Genomic DNA, 22,012 nt, shown 5'->3' on the forward strand with positions numbered 1-22,012 from the left:
CATTATATTTTTACTGTGCCTGTTTCACAGCTCTTCCTTAATCTCCACTCCAGATTGACCCAAGCCCAAAACTCAGCCCCTTTCCTTGCTTTCTCCAGAACGTCTGCTTGCACGGGCCTCTGTGCACTCATCAGAGTTTTCCAAAGCCTTGAGGAGCAGGAGAGGTTTGCCCCACAACAGTGAAGTCACCTAGAACTTGAATCTGTGGCCTCCTTGTTCTAAAACGTACTTTGGTCCCCGGGCCACCCCATCCCCCTCTTCCTCCTCCTGTCTTATGCAGAGACAACCCCACGCTCTCAGCACCTCTGCACCAAACTCACCTCCCTCCGGGCCTTGCCATGTGCATCCTCTGCAAAGCTTGAAACTCCTGTGTCCGTGTATGAGGCTTGGATTACCCTCCTAGGCAAGGGCCGTCCTTCCAGGGTCTTGCCTCCTGGTCTGTGGACATCTCTCAGTCCTACTTGGTACCCTCTGGAGCACACATCAGGAAGGGGACACAGAGATGCAGCCACTCACCGGCACTCAGGCCCCACTGCCTTTAGGACGGTAGTCTCCCACCACACCCAGCCTCTCCAAATTTTCCCCCACTGCTCCTGGCTCTACCGGCCCCCATTCATCCTCACCTCACAAACAGACGCCCCATGCCCTCTCTCAGACCTCTGCATGCTCACATCCCCAGTGCCACATCCCAAAGCATTTTCAGTTCACATTGCATCTCTTCTGCTGCTACGTGTGTAGAGAAGCTGTCCCCACATAGACAGACCCCTGTCTGTCCCCAACACATCCACTCATGGATAGGGCCCCTCTGGACACAGACACATATGTTCATGGGGGGTGGGCACCCAGAGAGTGAGACACATTCTCATCCACACAGGAACAGCTGGGTTAGACCCACCTCACTCACGTACACAGCCTCCCACACTCACTGCCCCCATGCAGCCTCCTCCCGGGGGTCCTGGCTTTGAGACCAGCCACACGTTTTCTCACAGCAGACCCATGCTCACTCCTGTTTCACACAGCCCTGTGTGCTCCTGATCTGAGGCTCCCACACTCCAGCTAGGAGGCCCCCCTCCACCACTGCCCCCGTCCCCTCGCCCAGCTCCATCCAGGAAAGTCTTGCAGACACCAGGAAAGCTGAGGGCCAAGGAGCTGGAAAAAAAAGGAGGGAAATTTTGCCATATTTCGGTCATAGAAAATCCTGCTGGTAGATGGGCTCATGTCGCAAAAGGGACCCAGGATTCTGAAAGGAGCAAAAATGAAAAATCCAAACGAAGCCTCCTCCATTTCTAGAATTTTCCATCTGTATTTGACTGAAAAATCAGCCACAGAAACGTGGCTCATCTTCTTACAGAGAAGACAAAGGTGAGTCCCTTGGAGCAGCGCTGGGCACCCTTCAGGGGGCAGCAGGGTCTGGGGGAGTGGGTCTGGGCAGCTGTATTTAGGGCAGCTGTGATGTCAGCGGAAAGGAGGGCTTGAGTTGGGAAAGCGGTACAATGGCCCCTTTGTCCCCCTGCTCTCCTGTCCTGCACACACACTGAAACCACAGTCTGGCCTCACACCACGTGGTACAGGCACGGAGCTGCGCAGCCGGGCACTGCCACCACCACAGCCCTGACGTGCGGTGTCACCTCATGCGCCCTCACAAGTGTGTGTGCACACACACGCACACACACACTCGTGTGCCCATGTGTAGATTTGTACGTATGTAGCAAGAGCCATATTCACTCCTTTGCCTAGAGCTGTGGTGCCCTGCCCAATACGGTAGCCATGAGCCACATGTAGCTATTAAAATTCATTACAAAAGTAAAATTAAAAACTGAGTTCCTCCTTAGCATGATCTACGTGTCAAGTGCTCCATAGCCACGTGTGGCTCATGGCTACCGTTGCTGGACAGCACAGATAGAGAACACTTTTTCTATTGCAGAAAGTGCTGGCCTAGAGCCTTCAACTGCTGTCTGCTGCACACGTGGACTGGTTTTCACTGCTCTTCCTCTCACGCTTGCTCACTCCCGTTCACAGAGGCGCACTCAGCTCCACACTGTCATCTAGAACTGCCTCTCCACCTCACGTTCTCTTTGTAGTCTCCCAATAGCCACGCCGGGACCCTGTGTCCTGTCCTGCATCGCTGCACCAGGCCTCTGGCCTCAGTCGGCTCCGCGTGGCCTGGAGAGAATAGCAGGGTGAAAACACGACAGCTAAAAATGGCAATAATGTCTGGTATTAAGGCTAAGATTAATTTTGCAGGCACGGAGAGCTCTGGAAACTCAGAGAGGACAAACTCGGCCTGCGTTGGGGAGGAGAATGAGGGGGCGACGAGACATTTGAGGCATAAAGAAAGGCCTGGAGGTGGGAAGTGTGGTGCAGCTGCGGGAACCATGGTCACCCTTTCTGGCTGGTGTGACAGGTGTGGTCAGGGGAGGGGACAATGAGAATGGACGGATGGATAATGGCCAGGTAGTGCCTTAGATGCCGGGCTCAGGATGCTTCTGGATCCTCCGTAGGGGCAGGTGGGGATGGGGTAAGACAGCCAAGGGCCCCAAAAGGCCACTGGTCCAGGTAGGTGGCGGTTACCTAGGGGTGTCAGGCAGGTATCACCAATCAATCAATGGATTGCTTAATCCATCACCACATAACTTTGGGTAATTTGCATAAGAATAACCCTTCACTTACATGCCACAATTTCTTACTCTCTAGACTAATTCTCCTTCTACACTGTTCCAATTGTGGTAGAAGTGCTAATGATGAATTATTAAAGGCCGTAATTAATAACCATGACTACTGAATGATTAGTGTTAGGATTGCAGACGATGGCCTCTGCAGACTTGTCCATCTCTCTGTAGACCCGAGGGAGGGACATGGGTCTCTCCTGCCTTGAGGTTTAGGCTCTGAGACCTTGGGTGGGAGGGGGACACCTGTCAACTCCCTGTCTCTGGGTCTCTTGGCGCCTGGTCTGTTCCAGACTTCTGACTCTCTGGATCCTCTGTGTCCCTAGTGGCCACCTGCTGCTGTCCCCCTTCTCTGAGATCGGGGAGCTGAGCAGTCACCTTCCCTTTGGGGGCCTCAGGTTCTCAGGCAGGCAGAGAGGGGCGGGCAGAAGATAAAAGTAAAGGGAAGGGAGAGAGAAGCAGGAGGAAGAGGAAGCAGGAATTTTGAAAAGGATGAGGAATGGGCATGGGGCAGGGTCTGGGCTAAGCGACCTCCCCAGGCCACCCCCACCAGGGGGTCTCGTATTCTGGGGACTGAGAAGGCCCTGTGAATGCCTTGACTCCAGCTCTCCAAGAGCTGGGCCATCGCCCTCCCTCCTTCCTCTGGGAGCCCCTGTGAGTTAGCAGGAGGCCTCTTTGCTCCCATTTCCTCACAGATCCTCAGGGCAGACTCAGAGACCGCCTCACGCTGTACTGCTTGTTGCTCCTTGGGCAGGAGCTCAGGGCGGGCGAGGACAGGGGAGAGGCCAGACCACCCTCTATGTTTGCCCCCGGGGAGGCCTTGCTGAGGGGCTCCGGGTACTCCTCCCCAGTCCCACATCCCTCAGCCAGGTGTGGGCCTTGCTAGTGCCCCATGGGCAGTGCCTTCCACAGTCCCCAACCATGCAGAATGCCCACAGCAGCAGAGAGGGCAGCGAGAACTGATGGTGTTGGTGGGAGAGTGGGCGTGAGGTCTGGGCAGCGTGCATGTGTGTGTGTGTGTGTGAGAGAGTTGCTGCACATGTGGGTTGCCTATATGGCACTGTAAAGGAGAAGAGGGTTTGAAAGACATACCGGGAGGATTACACGAGAAAAAAGAAAAAGTGTCAAGACATAAGAAAGGCAATAGGAAGGGGGAGGGACCCTCCAGGGCACTAGATGAGGATGAGGGGAGGGAAGGGGCAAGAAACGGAAGGAGAACCCACCCACGCACCCCAAAGCACCCTCCCCAGGTCTCCCCTCCCCCGACTCCAAGGAAGGAAATTAGGAGGCCACCGCAGATATGCTTGGGTCATTTCCACATGCTTTATTCCAGCAATCAAAATAATTAAAAACATCTCAAATTATTATACACATACAAAATAGGTACAGAGTCTCTTGCTTCCTCCCACCCCTAGGGGAAAAAACTGCTTTGTGCTTTGGGAAGTTGTGCTCTGAAACCCAGCAGCGGCGAGAGGGGGACACAGGACAGACTATGAGAGGGGCTGTGAGGATGGGGTGCAGCTGAGGAGGAGAGGGTTTCAGAGGAGAGAGAGGTGGAGAGAGAGAGGCCGGAGAGGCGAGAGGCGGCGAGGGGGTGGAGAGAGTGGAAAGTGGGTGGCGCTGTCTGGAGCCGGCACTCTCTCCCCCACGTTAAATAGCACCTTTAGAAAATTCACATGAGTCCCCATCCACAAGAAAAAAAAAAAACAAAGAATAAAAAAAGACTTTGAACAAAAAGGAACATTTGCTGGCCTGGGGGGGGTGCGTCTCGACTTCTATAGCACCAGTGATTTCCTCCCCACCCCACCCCATCACAGAGATGTAGCACCTTTGGTATAAAATGGGGAGCCCCTTCATGCCCCCATCCCCGCCCCCACGCAGTTGCCCCGGTGACACAATAAAGACGAGAACGAGGTAGTCTTTCAGCAACACAATTACACAAGGAACAGAGCAGTCTCTCCCACCCAGCCCTGTGGCTGGGACTGACACGTGTCCTGAATCCGGTGTTTCTGCTCTGTTGTGGCCCCTCCTGACTTTCCTCCAAACCCGGCGGCGAGGGGCCAGTGGTCCCCCCGGGCATGCCCCCTCAAAAACAAAGAGGGGTATGTTGCAGGGGCCACGGGGATGCCAGATGGTAAGGCTTCTTTGGCAGTCTGAGAACCCCAGGTCCCCCCACGGTTTGGGGGTGCTGGGTGAGGGGAGCGGGCTGGGAGCGTGGGGGCCACTTGGGTGTTTTAGCATTGCCTTTGGTTGCTGGGCAGACAATGCATTGTTTCCTGTGTCTTTTGGGGAGACTTAGATTTGGGGAGCAGTGGAGGGGAGGCCCCAAGAAGGCATGGAGAAAGGAGCAGAAAGGGCAGCGTTGGGGTATCATAAGCCCAACGGGCAGAAAAGGACTTACCCCCACATGGGTCTTCAAGCAAGTGGACCAAGCTTCCTTTTTTAAAAAGTTATTTATTTATTCTTTTTTTTTTTTTGGTAAGGTTGAATGCACTTTTGGTTTTTGGTCATGGTCAGTTGGTCAAAGATAAAAACTAAGTTTGAGAGATGAATGCAAAGGAAAAAAATATTTTCCAAAGTCCATGTGAAATTGTCTCCCATTTTTTGGCTTTTTGGGGGGTTCAGTTTGGGTTGTTTGTCTGTTTCCAGGGGCAGGGGCAAGTGGACTGGGTGGGAGGGAGCCAGGTTGGGGCGGAGGGAGTTTACAGGAAGCAGACAGGGCCAATGTCGATGCCGAATTCCTGGTCTGGGGCGCCAATATCCAAGGGAGCCACATCGATGATGGGCAAGCGGGAGGTCTTGGTGGTTTTGTATTCGATCACTGTCTTGCCCCAGGCTCCGGTGTGACTCTGGGGTGAAGGGGAGACAATGGGAGAGGGGTGTCACCAAATGGGAGTGATGGAGTGAGGGGAACCCTGGCCTGCCAGGAAAGCCAAAGCCCAGAGAAGGGGCCCTGCTTGGGGACTCACCGTGCAGCCATCGTAGGTGACGCTGTAGGTGAAGCGGCTGTTGCCCTCGGCCCGGATCTCGATCTCGTTGGAGCCCTGGAGGAGCAGGGCCTTCTTGAGGTTGCCAGTCTGCTGGTCCATGTAGGCCACGCTGTTCTTGCAGTGGTAGGTGATGTTCTGGGAGGCCTCGGTGGACATCAGGCGCAGGAAAGTCAGCTGGATGGCCACATCGGCAGGATCGGAGCCCTGGCCACCATACTCGAACTGTGGGGTGGGGAGAATGAGGAGTCAATGACCGTGCTGGAGCCTCTAGTCCTGGCCTCCCTCCCTGAGGTCCTGTGAGAGCATCCGAGTGAAGCCCCACATCCAGAGGTGGCATCACTTGCCCCTGGGTACCTATGTCTGAGCCAGTATCAAGGACCCAGGACTCCTGTTTCCCAGCCCAGCTCTGTCTCTCACACTTAGCAGAGGTCTAGTCCACCAAAAGCTTCTCTCATGCCCCTTCGGAGCCTTGGGCCAGCCCATCTCGTGAGAGTGGTTCCAGGGTCCAGCTCACGCACCTGGAATCCGTCGGTCATGCTCTCGCCGTACCAGACGTGCCTCTTGTCCTTGGGGTTCTTGCTGATGTACCAGTTCTTCTGGGCCACTTGGGGCTGAGTGGGGTACACGCAGGTCTCACCCGTCTCCATGTTGCAGAAGACCTTGATGGCGTCCAGGTTGCAGCCTTGGTTGGGGTCAATCCAGTATTCTCCTGTGGTGGGGCAGGGCAAGGCAGAGTCAGGGGAGGTAAGGGAGGTGGGACACACGTGGGCATCTGGGCAGGAGGAGGAGGAAGGGCACAGCTGGGCAGGCGCTCACCGCTCTTCCAGTCAGAGTGGCACATCTTGAGGTCACGGCAGGTGCGGGCTGGGTTCTTGCGGCTGCCTTCGGGACTCCGGATGTTCTCGATCTGCTGGCTCAGGCTCTTGAGAGTGGTGTCCACCTCGAGGTCACGGTCACGGACCACATTGGCATCATCGGCCCGGTAGTAGCGGCCGCCATCGTGAGACTTCTCTTGAGGTGGCTGAGGCAAGAAGCTGAAGTCGAAACCACCGCTGGGAGGACCAGGGGGACCAGGGGGTCCAGGAGGGCCGGGGGGACCCTGTGCAGAAAGGGAGGAAAGCAAGGATTACCGGAGTCCGAGTGCTCTCAGGGCTGGAGGGCCATGGACAGATGAGGGGGGGGGCTACGTACAACAGGACCAGCATCACCAGTGCGACCACGAGGACCAGGGGGGCCGATGGGGCCTGGGAGACCGTTGAGTCCATCTTTGCCAGGAGCACCAGCAGAGCCAGGGGGACCCTACAGGGAGGAACTTGGTTGAAGATAGCCTGCCAGAAAGCAGGGGTCCACCCCAACTCTGGCAGAGAAGCCCACGACCCCCCTGCTTGTGGCTCCTCAGCCTCAGCATAGTTCATTCCCACAGCCGGGCCAGGAAACATCTTGTGGGAGGAAGGGGCGGGGAGGGGCAGGCCAAGGGCTGAGCAAGCTCGTCCGGGACTCTTCCACCCCTCTCCCATCCCCTGCCCCTGGACCCTCCTCCAGAGAAGTAGGGGACACCTGTCTCCCAGGCAAACAACCCTGAAGTGAACCTGGGCTTGGGACCCGGGAAGAGGAGATAGACAGAAGACGTGACTTACGCGGGGACCAGCAGGACCAGAAGCTCCAGAGGGACCTTGTTCACCAGGAGAGCCCTGAAGACAGACGCAAAGGCTATTCAGGCCCAGTGCGGGTCAAACCCAGTGCGGGGGGCCAGTGACCTGCACCCCGTCTCGTTATTCTGCAAATCTAGTCCCAAGGTGTCCATGGGCTGAGACCCCTCTTACATCCCTCTTTGTGCACCCCTTGCCTTCAGAGGCTTCTTGGAAATGCCCCCCAAATCTTCAGAACCCAGTCCCCACTAGGGAGGAGAAAGAATGACTCTCCAGAGGGGGAAACTGAGGCAAAGGGTCCCCCCCCCAATCATACAGCAGGGCATGGGGAGGTGAGAAGAGAAGATTCAGTGGCAGCTGGGGGCTGGGGAGGGGCTGAGCATACTCACGGGAGGACCAGGGGGACCCTGGAGACCAGAGAAGCCACGGTGACCCTTAATGCCTCTGTCGCCCTGTTCGCCTGTCTCACCCTTGTCACCACGGGGGCCTTGGGGTCCCTAGAAGAGAAGAGGGGACAAGCTGTCAGGTAGAAGGCTCACGAACACTGAGTGGGGTGCAGTCCACATCTGGACAAGAGCTCTGAGGACATGAGGGCCAAAGCAGGGCACTTACAGCAGGACCACGGGCACCAACGGGGCCGATGGGACCAGCAGGACCAGCAGGACCCTGGGGAGTGCAGAGAGAGTGTCAGATCTTGGTAGAGCCTGAGCTGCAGGATAAGGCCACCCCAAGGCCCAATCCCTCTTCCTTTGCATCCTTTCACATTATGTCCATCTCTCCTGAGCCCCAGATGAATTTCATGTGAATTCTGGCCACGTGTGAGCCGGGGCAAGCACCTGGGGACAAACTCCATTCCTCAGAGGGGACAGGGTACTGTTGGGACAGGGGCCTTGAAGCTGATCTGGGGCTCAATGTTTTCGGGGAGACCAAAGGCCTGGACATCCTGCAAGATGTCCTCTCCTCCCAGCCTAGGTGAAGTCAGATGTCCATCTACAGGCCCCTGGGGAGGCCTGGAGAGTCCCCGGCTTGACCAGAAGCAGCAAGCCGGAACCCAGCTACTTACAGCCTCACCACGATCGCCACTCTTGCCAGCAGGGCCAACGGGGCCAGGGGCACCAGGGGCACCAGGAGCACCAGGGGGTCCAGCAGGGCCAGTCTCACCACGGTCACCCTGGGAGAGGAGAGGAGTGGAGTACATGTCAGCTCCAGGCGAAGGAACCAGGTGGGGGCGAGGGAGCGGCAGGCAGGGCTGTGGCCCTGGGGTGCAGCCGTCTTACCTTGGGGCCAGGAGAACCGTCTCGTCCGGGGGAGCCTTCAGCACCAGGGGATCCCTACAGAGAGAGTGACGGAGGTGAGAGTCAGCCAAGGGGAGGGAGGCTCAGGTCAAGGCCAAAGCCGCTGTGCTGGGGACACTGGAATGGGGCTGGTGACTACTCACTTCACGTCCAGACTCGCCAGGGGGTCCAGCCAATCCAGGGGGGCCCACGGGACCAGGGGGGCCACGTTCACCACTTGCTCCAGAAGGACCTTGCTTACCGGGTTCACCCTGGGGGAGAAGGAAGAGTCAGGCCAGAGATGGGGATGGGGTCCCCAGGTCATCCATCACATCTGTCCTCACTGGCCCCACCACCCCAACTCCTGTGATGGTTCTTTTTGGGGTCCCCCAAGATGAGGGGGCACTCACAGAGGGGCCAGGAAGACCAGGGAAGCCTCTTTCTCCTCGCTGACCGGGCAGACCGACCACACCACGCTGTCCAGCAATGCCCTGAGGCCCAGGAGTGCCGGGAGCACCCTGTGGGAGGAAGATGGCGGTGAGGGACCGTACAGAGGCCAAGGTCCATGCCCCGACTCAGGACCCCTCCAACCTCGCACTTACAGCAGGTCCGTCAGCACCAGGAGATCCCTTCTCGCCAGCGGGGCCAGGGGGCCCAGGGGGACCGGCCTCACCAGGACGTCCAGCGGGGCCAGTCTCACCACGGGGGCCTTTGCCGCCTTCTTTGCCAACAGGGCCAGGAGGGCCAGGGGGTCCAGCATTTCCCTGGACGGGGAGAAAAGGGGCTGTCAGATTCCAGTGGATTTTGGAGCACTACTGAGGCTTCAGTTGGGCCCACCACCCTCCTGACAGCCTGTGCCCCAACCCCCAGAGAAGTGGCATCTCCACCACAGATACTTACAGAGGGGCCGGGGGGACCGACTCGGCCAGCAGCACCAGGGAAACCAGTAGCACCCTGGCGGAAGAGGACAAAGCAGTAGTTAACAGGAGGACAGCTCCTCACCTGGCCCAGCCACCCCTACCTCTGAAGGTGGGCAGGGGAGAGCCGCATGAGAGAGACTGAGATACTCACAGGGGGACCAGCGCTGCCACGAGCACCTTTGGGTCCAGGAGCACCAACGCTACCCTGTAGGAGAGCACAGAAGTGTCAAGGCTGGGCCAATCCTGGGTCCAGCCCTACCAGCAGCTCAGGGCCTAGAGGATAAGATACTCACAATGGGGCCAGGGGGTCCGGCGGGTCCAGCAGGGCCAGGGGGACCAGCATCGCCTTTAGCACCAGCATCACCGGGTTCGCCTTTAGCACCAGGTTGGCCATCAGCACCCTGGGGAAGGAGGGAGCGTGGTGAGTGGAGGAGCTACATATGTTAGAGGAGGGAGCCGGGTGGTGCCACGGGGCTGGGTAAGGACAGGAACTGCAGGCAGAAAGATGCCTGAATGGGAGACAATCCTCTCCCCACCCTCCTTCCCTGGGCCAACGCCTTTGTCCTCATTCAGTCACCCAAGGCCCGGGGTCCCAGTTGGTGATGGAAAAGGAAGGCGGTCTTGGTACTCACAGGGGGGCCAGCAAAGCCAGCAGGGCCGGGAGGACCAGGCTCACCACGGTCTCCCTAGAAGAAAAGGAGGCAGACTGGAGACATGCTCTGATGTGGAGGAAAGTAAGATAGAGTGGAGGGACAGTGCGAGGAGGGGGGCCCTGAGGAGCATTCCCCAGGGCCCATGGAGGTAGGAGTCATGAAGGTGGAGGAGACAAAGAAAGAGGACCAGGGGGCATATGAAGGGAGAGAAAGGCCAAGTATGGGGTCTTAACCGGGTCTTCTGTACTTACGGGGGCACCACGAGCTCCAGTGGGACCAGCAGGACCGCTAGGACCAGTTTCACCCTGAGAGGGAGGGACAGGAGGCTCAGGGTCAGGGGTTCCCCTTGAACACTCCTGACCCCAGAAGAGCCTCCCCTCCCTTTTGGTCTGCCTAGCTTCCTGAGTCGCCAGCTGGGAATGCAGGACCTGCTTTCCTGGCCGAGCCATGCCCAGGCATGCTGGGGGAAGCTGTGTGTTAGGGCAGAAAGTGGGGAAGCTGCCACCTCACCTTGTCGCCAGGGGCACCAGCGGGGCCAGGAGGACCGATGGGGCCAGTCAGACCACGGACGCCATCTTTGCCAGGAGAACCATCAGCACCTTTGGGACCAGCATCGCCCTAAAGACATGGGAAAGCCTGAGACTTCCAGTGTGGGGCAAGGAGGCAACCTCTCGTGGCTTGCTTGTGTCTGAGACCCCTCCCCAGATCTTCCTTGCCCCCACCTGTGCCAAGGACTCAAGATCTTTCAGGGGAAAATGTGCCTGCCTGAGGATTGTGGCGGAACCTAGGTTAAGAAGCCCCTGCCTTGAGTTGAGAGAGGAATGAGGGATCTCCCTTTCAGGAGGCGGCCCCACCTCTTGTTGCCATGTTAACTGATGGGAAGAGATGGGCCTGGACCACAGGTAGACAATTTATCAGCAAAGAGGCCAGAGGGGAAGAAGGGAAGATTCAGGAGAAGAGGGAAAGATCCCAGGGAGGGGAAAGAGAGAGATGACAACCACACAGGACTCAGGGGAGGGGAGCTTGGACTTACTCTGTCACCCTTAGGGCCTGGAAGACCAGCTGCACCTCGTTCACCAGGCATTCCCTGAAGGCCAGGGGCACCCTGGCTGCCGGGAGCTCCAGGGGCACCAGCATCACCCTATGTGACAACCAAGAGGACTGGAGTGAGACCTGGGGTCACAGCCCACTCCTGAGCCCCCTCCTGATATCTCCTAGGCTTGATTCTGAGACCAAAGACAGGCACCAGCTAAGAGGGCAGACTCAGCCCAGAGCCTCAGGCTGCACGTGGACTCCATCCCAGTCTTGTCCCTCTGCCCCTCCCCCACATCTAGGTGGCTTTGGTCACAGCCAGGCGTCCCCTGCCTTAGGAGGGGTGAGACCTGGTCCCCAAGCTGCCCTCACCTTAGCACCATCGTTGCCAGGGGCACCGTTGGACCCACGGGGACCTGCAGGACCGGGGGGACCTTGCACACCACGCTCACCGGGGAAACCTCTCTCTCCCTAGAAGGGAAGGAAGGACAGGGCACGTGATGGTGGCTCCAGAGATAGGGCCGTCTCGAGGCATCTCGACGGGAGCAGCAGAGGCGTTACTTACTCTTGCTCCAGAGGGGCCAGGGGCACCAAGGTCTCCAGGAACACCCTGAGGGGGAGAGAGGGACAGAAAATGAGAAAACCTGCCTGGGCCTCTCCACTGGAAAGCACTGCTGTCCTCCTCCTGGGGACCCCCGTTCTGTGATTACAGACCAACCCCTTCTCAGCACCGAACTGAAATTAGCCCTCTACTCCTCCTCAGATGTGTCAAAGACCGACCCCCTCCCCAAACTTTGGATTGAGAAGAAGTCACAGAGTATTCCAGCAGCTCTACAAAGAAGTCAGCCAGACTAGCAGCCAAGCAGCTCCTTCCAGACCATATCACGCAGAGGTGCAGCTCCCTGCTTCCCTCTGTGTGGCTCCCTTCGTGATGGGAAGTCCTTGCTGGTGTCTAACCGTGATCCCTCTGGCTGACAGTTGTCTGATTAGCTAGGATGGCTGGCCTCTCCCTCTGTAATCCCTGCCTTTCCCACCTCTCTGGCCGGCTGCTACCTCTTACCTGTTCACCGGGTTTGCCTGATTCACCAGGAGGACCAGCGGGGCCAGGGAGACCCTGTAGGGTGGGAAATGGGGGAGAGTAGGGGGAGGGATTAGATCTGGAAGAGAACAAAGGGGAGCCCAGCCCTCGCCGACACCCTGACCGCTGTGAACCTCACCTGGAATCCTGGGGAGCCAGCAGGACCTTGTTCACCTCTCTCACCAGCGGGGCCCTGTCACAGAGAGAGCTGGGGTCATGGGAAGGCCCAGGAGAGGAGGGCGGGAGTGTCTCCCTTTCCTGCTCCACAGTGCCCCCTCCCCAAGTCTGCCTGTCAGGGACACTTACAGCAGGGCCGGGGGGTCCCTGAGCTCCAGCTTCTCCATCTTTGCCAGCAGGGCCCTGTGGGGAGACAGCAAAGAAGAATTCAGGGTGGTGAGGCAGGCGGGCAGCTGGAGGAAGAGTGCGCAGGTGGGGGTGGGGGGGCCTGGGGCTGGGAGCTCCAGATGCTCTGGTGATGGGCTGCGGCCTCCTGCATCCCTCCTGCATCCCTCCTGCAGGGATGGGGAAGTGTCATGGGCAGGGGCAGGCAGGGGACAGGGACCAACAGGAGATACTTACCACAGCACCGGGGGGTCCGGGAACACCTCGTTCTCCAGCTTTGCCAGGCTCTCCCTGTGGGGAAAGAGAGTGAGGGTTGAGGGGGCTGAAGTGGGAGACCGGGGCCTCCTGGGTCCCTCCCGTTTACTTCGAGCAGACTTTTTATAACGAGCTTTCTCATCTACCACCTCTGGCCCTGGGGAAATGCCTTTTTACTGCTCTGTCCCTTAGCCTTTCCCTGGGCCCTCTCCTCACGACCACATGCCCCTTCAAGCTCCTCTTTCACCCTCTCCCTTCATCCTCCCGGTCATATGCCTGTGGTGACCTGAGTTACAAAGGACTTTCATCTCCTCTTGTATCTCTTTTTGATCCTCAAAGAACCCACCAAGATTTGGGGGTTCTTGTCATACAAAAGGCCTATTCTATCTCCATGTGTTTATGAGGGGCACCAATAACATTTATTTCCAGAGATAAAGCAATGATTGTGGAGCCAAGAGACAGCTCTCATTTTATAGATAAGGCGACTGAGGCCCAGAGAGGGGCAATGAGTGACCTGAGGCCACACAGCAAGTCAGTGGCAGAGCTAGGACCAGAGCCCAAGACTCTCGCCTCCTGGGCGTGTCTGTCCCTGGCTCTGTGATGCTCCTCCCTGAATACTCACGGCAGCACCTTTAGGTCCAGGGAATCCCATCACACCAGCCTGACCACGGGCACCAGGGGGACCTGGAGGTCCGGGGCGACCATCTTGACCAGCGGGACCCTGAGGATGGGAAGGCACAAACGCAGAGATGAGGGCAGCGAGCGGGCGAGCAGGGGAGCAGGAGAGGCCTAGGGGGAGCGATACTTACAGGGGGCCCAGTTTTGCCATCAGGACCAGGGCTGCCAGGGCTTCCAGTCAGACCCTAAGGAGGAGGCAGAGAGGTGTGAGCGGGTGAGGGAGATGGGCGATGGGGGGAGCGGGGGGAGACGACTGGGGGCGGGGGTGGGGGGCACTCCAGAAGGCAGATCTGTGGTCCTGCCCCAAAGTGGCTCATCCCAGACCCCACGCAGGATGAGCAGGGTCTGGGGCTGAGTAGGGCAGAGGGCTGGGGTCTCACCTTGGCACCAGGCAGACCGGCTTCACCGGGGCGACCAGCTTCACCAGGAGAACCTTTGGGACCAGCAGGGCCAGGAGCACCACGTTCACCAGCGGGACCCTGGGTGGGGAAGTCACGGGAAAAATTAGGGTCTTGGGTCTGGGCTTCTTTGCCACAGGCCAGCATCTTCTTCCCCCCAGTGGGGCAGGGGAGCTTTGAGGGACATTGGTGGAGGTGGGAAGGTCGAGGGGAGGCTGAGTGTGCAGACAGTCCTGCAGCCACAGCGTGGAGCACTAACGACTGGGGGTGGAGGTGGGAAGAGGCTGACTACATTGAAAGAGGAAGGTAATGCCTAGGGAGCAGCAGGGTCAACTTCCCAGACGGGGAGAGAGGTTACCTTGGGACCAGCAACACCATCTGCGCCAGGGAAGCCACGGGCACCAGGTCCACCCTGCAGGAGGAGAGGAGGCCAGTGAGCTCAGACACGCAGGCACCAGGCCGGCACTGGGGGCGTAGAAGGGGACACTTACACGCTCGCCAGGGGGTCCGGGCAGGCCAGTGGGTCCAGGTTCACCTCGGGCTCCTCGCTTTCCTTCTTCCCCAGCAGGGCCAGGGGGGCCTTGAATACCAGTGGGGCCCTGGGGAGGGCAGAGGGGGAGCGGCCTGCAGTAAGGGGCCATCCTGGTGCAGGCTCCAGAGCCAGCTCGAGGCTGGGCCTCCAGCACCAGAGGCTCCCGGTCCCCTCTGAGTCTCCCTCAAGGGGCTCTGAGGGCAAATGGGCTGAGCAGGGCACTTACGGGCTCTCCCTTGGCACCGGTGTCTCCTTTGTTGCCGGGAGCACCAGGTTCACCCTGTGTTGGGGGAGGAGCAGAGGATGAGCGGAGAGTTGGGGGTGTTCAGTTGGCCTGGATCTTCATACTCCCCAGAAGAGAGCCACACTGGGGCCAGCACATGGGGTGGGGCAGAAGTGACAAGAGCGGTACTTACGCTGTTACCCTTGGGACCAGGGGGGCCACTGGGGCCCTGGGGTCCAGAGGGGCCTCGGGCACCAGGGAAGCCAGGAGCACCAGCAATACCAGGAGCGCCCTGTGGGAGGCAGAACAGGTTGAGACCGGGAGTCGGGGGCACGGGGCAGGTGGGAGTGGGCACCAGGGGCAGCTCTGAAACCTGCAAGATACTTACATTGGCACCCTTAGCACCAGGCTGTCCATCAGCACCAGGGTTTCCCTGTGGCACAGAGAAAGCAGGGTGAGTGACAGGCAAGGACTCTGAGTTGAGAAGTGGTACAGGGGACTGAGGAGGTGACACTTACAGCGGGGCCAGCAGCACCAGCGGGGCCGGGGGGGCCAGGCTCACCACGCACACCCTGGGGACCTTCAGAGCCTCGGGCTCCTTGGGGACCAGCTTCACCCTGGATGGGAAGAAAGGACATGACAGGAGCTGCCCTGGAAGTCCAGCCTCACCCCTAGAAGAGGACAGGAGGCCAGGGAACGGAAGGGGTGTGGGGGGAAGGGGAAGGGGTCAGGGAAGGGGCAGGAGACCAAGAATCAGGACTCCAAGGTCAGAGACGGGGACCCCATGACAAAAGTCCTGGGGAATGGGCTTCTCACTTGCCACTCCGGGTCCATTAGGTTTGGGAAGCAGGAAGACACCCGCCCCTTAGCCTGTGGAAGCTTTGCTCAGAGGAGGTCGGGGGTCTCACCTTAGCACCAACAGCACCAGGGAAACCAGGAGGACCAGCGGGGCCAGTGGGACCCTGTGAATGAAATGGAGGTGTTAGCAAGAAGAAAGGTGGCAGCTGCAGGTCGCACCCTGGGACAGAAAAAGTCCTGAGGTCCAGACCAACATGGGCTACCCCCACTATCAGCCCAAGAGCTGACCCTGAGACCCTCCCCACTCCCAGGCACCAAGGTCTAGGGGTGGTACTCACAGGGGGTCCAGCAGCACCAGTAGCACCATCATTTCCACGAGCACCCTGCAGAAGAGAGGGGAAGTCCCGGTTACGTCCGTTGAGCACTGGCCAGTCCCTGTAGCTTCCAGAGCCCAGGGGTCCCCCACAAGGCCAGGAGTACTTACAGCAGGGCCAGGGGCTCCAGGGCGACCTCTCTCACCAGGCAGACCACGGGGACCCTGACAGCAAAACCAAGAGAAACCATGTCAGATGAGAGAGACATCCCTGTCCCCCAATCCCCCATCTTGTTCCTATACTCTGCTTCCTCTCTTCCTTCTAGAACTGGTCGCACTCACCATCTGGCCAGGAGCTCCATTTTCACCAGGGCTACCAGGTTCACCCTAGAGAGCAGAGAACAGAGTTAGGAATTTGTTCATGGCAGGGAGGTGGAGGATCGTGACATTCAGACATGGACATTCTTACCTTGGGGCCAGCAGGACCAGCATCTCCCTTGGCACCATCCAAACCACTGAAACCCTAAGGTGAGAAGGAGAGGCAAGGTGAGACCCTGTGGAGGGGTGGACCACTTTGACATCCACCCAGGCCTCAGAAGGAGCCTCAGGAGGTCCTCACAGCCATCCCCCTGTCTCTGAGCTGGACAAAACCCCAGCTGGCCCAAGATCTCACCCGATCCTTTTGTCAAGACTTCTTCCCCACCAGTGGGAAGTTTTTTTGGATGTCTACTCTCTATCTCTTGGGACTTCTTTAGCTGCCACCCACCCCAACACACACTAGGATCCTTTGGGGAAGGGGCTGGAATGGTGGGATGCTGGGACTTTGAAAACTTCGATGACTTAAAGGAGACTCACTCTGTGTCCCTTCATTCCAGGGAGGCCAGCTGTTCCAGGCAATCCCCGAGCACCCTGGAGAGCAAAGAAAGGGAGAACAGAGGCAGGGCTGTTAGAAGACGCCACCGACGACACAGCTCCCACACGATGCCCGAACGCAGCGAGGCCGGGGCCAGCCAGCTATCCTGCTCACCTGAGGTCCAGGAGGCCCACGCTCACCAGGACGACCAGGCTTTCCAGCTTCACCCTGCGATGGAGAGAAAAGGCCATCGTGCCCATGCCCCCTGGGCTGGAAAATTGTGGAAGGTCTGAATCTTCTTGGGATTGTCGAAGGTCAGGCTTAGGGGTCCAGAATCTTATTTAGAGCTCAGTTTAAATTGGTGAATTCCGAGTCCCTCCAAAGGAATTTCTGTTTATTTCTCCCACCATTGTTTTGCTCTTCACAATACGGGGAGCAAATCTGAAGTGCCCAGAGTGGTTAAGCCTAGGGAAGTCATTCACCCTGAGGGATGGGACTGGGGACTGCTTTAAGGTGGCTGGGGCCAGGGGAGACGGAGAAGGGTGAAGATCATTGTTCAAGGGCAGCGCCATGGGTCAGGGAGAACTTGCCCTCCTTTCTTGGTGTGTCACCCCCAAAGGCGGTGGGGCCAATGGGGTGTAGATGACAGAGACCTAGCCCATGCAGGCAGTGGGGGTCAGACGGTGTCTTCTCTCGGGGGCTACTTACATCATCTCCGTTCTTGCCAGGGGGGCCAGGGGGACCGCGGGGACCCATGGGACCCTGGAGGAGATAAGAGGAGCAGTTAGAACCACTGGGATAAGGAAAAAAGAAGGAGAGGACTGGGATTGGAAGGAGGAGGTAGGGACCACTCCAGATACAGGTGTCACAATAGGAGAATCTGCATTTGTCGAGGGAGTGTGTATTTGTATAGAATACATGTTTAGAGTACACGTTGAGGGACACTTACTGAGGCTCCAGGCTCGCCAGGCTCACCAGGGGGGCCTTGGAAACCTTGGGGACCCTGGAGAACAAGGAGACAGGGATGGGGTTAGAAGGGCAAGTCCCTGCCAACCTTTCCCCATCTCACCAAGAGATCTCTGAGCACTTTCCTGCCCTCATCCCAATCCTCCCTCTGAAAGACCAAAGCCCAAGTGGTGTGTGAAGACATCCTGGATACTCACGGGCGCGCCAGGGGGGCCAGGGAGACCACGAGGACCAGAAGGACCCTACAGAAAGGAAAGAAGGGGAAGCCACAGTGATACCTCTGTAGGAAAGAGCAAGGTGGGTGAAGTCTGGCTATCTCCCAACGGTTCCTATTGTTTTGCATCCTCTCTGGACTCTGAGGTCCCAGAAGTCGTCTTGACCTCCCAAGTTATCTATGCCACCCCCATATGCCCATCACTGGCCCATCTTGTCTGCATTCCCATCGGCTCCTCTTCTGTCATCTCTACACCCCCTGGTGGCTCACCATGGGGCCAGGCACGGAAATTCCAGCAGATTTCTCATCATAGCCATAAGACAACTGGGGAGCAAAGTTCTAGAAAAAACAAGAGAGAGTGCATGAGAAAGCAGTGAGTTGAAAGGCAGAAGACATCACCAACAACGGGACACACTGACATCATTGCCTCCTCCCGTGATGCATTAAGAGCAACAACAACATCCCTTGTGAGACATTCCTGCCAAAAACGCACCGCCTGAATCTAATTATGAGCACACGTCTGCCAAACCCAAATTGAGTGACAGTCTACAAAATGACTGGCCTCTTCCAAAAATTTCAGAGACGTGAAAGATAAAGTCTGAGGAATGTTCTAGATAAAAGGAAACTAAAGAGACATGACAATTAAATGCAATTCATGATCCCAGATTGTATCCTGGCTCAGGGAAAAAAAAATTGCTATAGAGAACATTATTGGGTCATTGGTAGAATTTGAATATGGGTTGTATTTTACATAATAGTATTCTCTCAATATTAGATCTAAATGTAATCATTGTGCTACGATCATGTAAGAGAATGTTCTTGTTCTCAGGAAATACTGATTTAGGAGCAAAGGGACATAATATCAGCAAGTTACTCTCAAATGGTTCACACACACACAAAATTATGATAATTATATGTATGCATAAACAGAGACTGGTAAAGCAAATGTGACAAACTGTGAAGGGTGTATGAGAGTTCTTTGCACTGCTCTTGCAACTTTTCTGTAATTTTGAAATTATTTCAAAATATAAAGTATGCCAACTGCCAAACGAAAAAAAACCCCACAAAAACACCCTAGGGCGATGAGGGGAGCGCACGAGGCCTTCCACAAGCCAGCGTGGAGCCTCTCCACTTACTCCTCCGAGGCCAGGGGGTCCGGGAGGTCCAGGAGGCCCGGGGGGGCCGGGGAGTCCAGGCTGTCCGGGGATGCCATCTCGGCCAGGGGGGCCTGCGGGTCCCTGCAGGGGGAGAGGGCGACTGGGTGAGCGCAGGCCAGTAGCCACACCCACCTCCAGCCCTCAACAGCGGAGAGAGCAAAACGCTTACCCTTGGGCCTCGGGGACCAGTGTCTCCTTTGGGTCCCTATAGGGTAGGGGGAAAAAAACCAGAAGAAGCCGGGTTAGGGAAGGGAGGACCGTGGTCACGGGCAGGGTGGCAAAAGTCGAGGGTAGAGGATTACCTCGACTCCTGTGGTTTGGTCGTCTGTAGGTGACACTAGGGGGAGAAGAGACGCGGGTTAGGGGCAGGGTGGGGGCTCCGGTGCCCCGACGGCCCCGCCCTCCGCCCGCCCCAGGCCCCAAGCGTACCCTGGCCTTCGGGGCAGACGGGGCAGCACTCGTCCTTGGGGACCGAGGCTCCGGGACAGTTCTTGGTGTCTTCGCAGATCACGTCATCGCACAACACGTTGCCATTGTCGCAGATACAGACCCGGCAGGGCTCGGGTTTCCATACGGCTCGGTCGTGGTACCTGAGGCCGTCCTGTATGCAGGTGACTGCTGGGACTGGGGCAAGAGGGGAAGAGAGGGCCTGTCAGCGGCGACCGAGCCTCCCACCTTGGGGCTCCAGGGGCCCCAACTCTATCCGCCCTTCTCCTCCGATTTAGAGACGCATTTAGATTTTCCATTTCCCGCCTCCTCCTCCTTTTTTTCCCCTTCCTTTTCCCAAAATCCTTCAAAGCTCGTCTGCTCCTCATCAGAGCCAGTGACAGCGTCGAGGCGCCTGGCCAGCGCGGCTATAACTCTTTCCAGTTCTCAGGAATTTAAACAAAGCTCTAGGCCGAGGTTGTTTCCAACTCCAACCTCAGCCCATTGGCGCTGAAGCCAAGTGAAATAAAAAGCCACTGGGTGGGGGAGTGGGGGGTGGGGGAGTGGGAAGGAGAGAGGAGGGGCTCTGTCAGGAGGGCAGAATTGTGGGGCGTGGTTTGGGTGGAGACAGGAGGAAGGAATGGGAGGAGAGATGGGAGGTCCAGCCCCCACTCGGCCCCATTCCTCGGGCAGGTGGGACGGCGTGGGCGGAGCTAGGAGGATGGGGAGGGGCTGATTGGCGTGGCGTCCCGCCCAGAAACTTGAAATGTACCCCAAAAGTAGGATACGCCCTACACTCCAGCGCCCAGACATCTCAAAAGCCCTGTCTTAGGGACAACTCCCGTCTTCCGAAGCCAGCCAGTGCCTCTGGGTCCCTCTTTAGCCAAAGAACCAAAAGCCGCAAATAGTAATAAAGTTAGTTAGCCAAGCCCACCGCGCGAGCTTCTCCCCAGGCGGCCACTAGGTGGCGGGCAACACTAAGCAATTTCCCGGGACTGGCCGCTTCCTTTAGAGACAGGGGCTACCCAGTCTCCAGTTGTATTTTCCAGGTCTAGAGGTGGGGTCCACACCCGGCAATAACCCCCATTTTCCCTCTCCAGCTCCTGCCCCGGGAAGCGCTGGACAGGGAGGCGCGGTGCTCAGTGTTGATCAGCAGAGGGCGCAAGGACCCGCCCTGCTAAGTCCGCGCCAAAGTTTCTCAACCTCCAACCCGCCCACTCTCCGCGCCCCCTCCCCCTCGGCCCGGCACCCCCGCGGCCCCAGGAACACTGTCTAGCCTTCAGAGAGGGCAAACAATCTTTCCCTGTGAATCATCGCACAGCCTTCCCGATCGCTTTTACATCTTGGGCTCCAAATTCCCAGCTCGGCACCCGCATCCCATCTTCGACGTACTTTTCCCCCCACCCGCGCCCAGACCCCCATTTTCCCTGTTGTACGCCGCAGCGCGCGCTCGGGACTCCCTCCTGTGCCAACTCAGGCCGAGATGCATCCTCCTCTCCCACTCCTGGGGGACGTTCATCTACACTCCCCGCCCAGGGTGCACGCCCTTCTCTCCCAGGGCGCCGACCAAGAGCCCTCACCATCTGCCCTCCATCCCTGAGTCTCCGGAGCATCCCGAGTCTCATTTTAGGGTGCGGACTCCCCGGGACCGAGCGCAGGGCAGAATACCAAGTAGCCCTGGACTCCCAAAAGTTTGGGACTTACTGTCTTCTTCTTGGCCTTCTTCTTGGCCCTCCTCTTGGCCGTGCGTCAGGAGGGCGGTGGCCGCTAAGAGGAGCAGGAGCCGGAGGTCCACAAAGCTGAACATGTCTAGACCCTAGACATGTAGACTCTTTGCGGCTGGGGTGGGGGTTAGCGTCCGCTCATGCGTGGCCTCACTCTCCGCGTGCCTCCTGCTCCGACCCCGAGGGGAAACTCCCGTCTGCTCGGACGACCGGCCCGGGGCCCTTTTATACCATCTTGATGGAGAGCGGGGAGGAACCCTGCCCCTGGGAGAGGGGGAGCCGGCTGCCCGTCCCCCAGCCAATCAGAGCTGCCTGGCCCGGCCCCCAATTTTGGAGTTGGAACGGAGAGGGGGAGGAGGAGGGAAGAGAAGGGAAGGGAGTCCACCGCGCATCTCCCCCTTCACAGCTCGGCCTCCCCAGCCCCCCAGCTCAGCCGGGGCCAGAGATGCTGCCGCTGGGGTGCACCTAGGTCCTCAGTATGGTGTGGGCTAAAAAGTGGGTAGGGGTGCCACTTCGGCTTTCTTCCTGGGATCCCCCAATCTGGAGACACTGGAATTGGGGAGTGGGTAGGGAGCCTTCCAAAGGTGGAAGGATTGGGGTAATTGGGAGAGGGTCCTCCTGGCCATTCCTCATTCACCCTCCTGACATCCTTGGCAAGAGCTGAGGGATGAGTGTGAAGAGGCCAGCGGGGGACCCCTCCAAAACAGCGCAGACCAGAGAATTAAAAAGATGTACCTGTTAGGGGTGTCTTCTGGTGTGGCCGGGGTAAGGAACTTAGGAATATTTGGGGAACAAGTTAGAAATTCCTTTAGACCTTAAGAATTAGATACTTGGGGGAGGAGTGCTGGGAAGACGGGTTTTATTTTGATGG

General features: G+C 58.0%; 1 protein-coding gene across 1 annotated transcript; it reads right to left on the reverse strand.

Moving 5' to 3' along the window:
- Window positions 1–3,970: 3,970 nt before the first annotated feature.
- COL1A1 (collagen type I alpha 1 chain) lies at window positions 3,971–21,572 on the reverse strand. The gene is made up of 51 exons (XM_070562206.1): window positions 21,122–21,572; window positions 19,421–19,615; window positions 19,294–19,328; window positions 19,161–19,196; window positions 18,971–19,072; window positions 18,105–18,173; window positions 17,818–17,862; window positions 17,604–17,657; window positions 17,363–17,416; window positions 16,829–16,882; window positions 16,657–16,710; window positions 16,271–16,324; window positions 16,144–16,188; window positions 15,973–16,026; window positions 15,827–15,871; window positions 15,599–15,652; window positions 15,209–15,307; window positions 15,079–15,123; window positions 14,884–14,982; window positions 14,694–14,747; window positions 14,427–14,534; window positions 14,294–14,347; window positions 13,918–14,016; window positions 13,669–13,722; window positions 13,482–13,580; window positions 12,842–12,895; window positions 12,569–12,622; window positions 12,402–12,455; window positions 12,245–12,298; window positions 11,750–11,794; window positions 11,557–11,655; window positions 11,186–11,293; window positions 10,663–10,770; window positions 10,404–10,457; window positions 10,132–10,185; window positions 9,793–9,900; window positions 9,651–9,704; window positions 9,480–9,533; window positions 9,182–9,343; window positions 8,990–9,097; window positions 8,744–8,851; window positions 8,583–8,636; window positions 8,369–8,476; window positions 7,918–7,971; window positions 7,695–7,802; window positions 7,294–7,347; window positions 6,848–6,955; window positions 6,473–6,755; window positions 6,175–6,365; window positions 5,636–5,878; window positions 3,971–5,515 (listed from the first exon to the last, which is right to left on the reverse strand). Exons 1-51 carry the CDS (start codon window positions 21,222–21,224, stop codon window positions 5,369–5,371), a joined length of 4,392 nt encoding a protein of 1,463 aa, XP_070418307.1. The 5' UTR covers window positions 21,225–21,572; the 3' UTR covers window positions 3,971–5,368.
- Between the last annotated feature and the right edge of the window lie 440 nt (window positions 21,573–22,012).

The sequence above is a fragment of the Equus przewalskii genome, chromosome 10 (genome assembly GCF_037783145.1).
Source record: "Equus przewalskii isolate Varuska chromosome 10, EquPr2, whole genome shotgun sequence".
Lineage (NCBI taxonomy): Eukaryota > Metazoa > Chordata > Mammalia > Perissodactyla > Equidae > Equus > Equus przewalskii.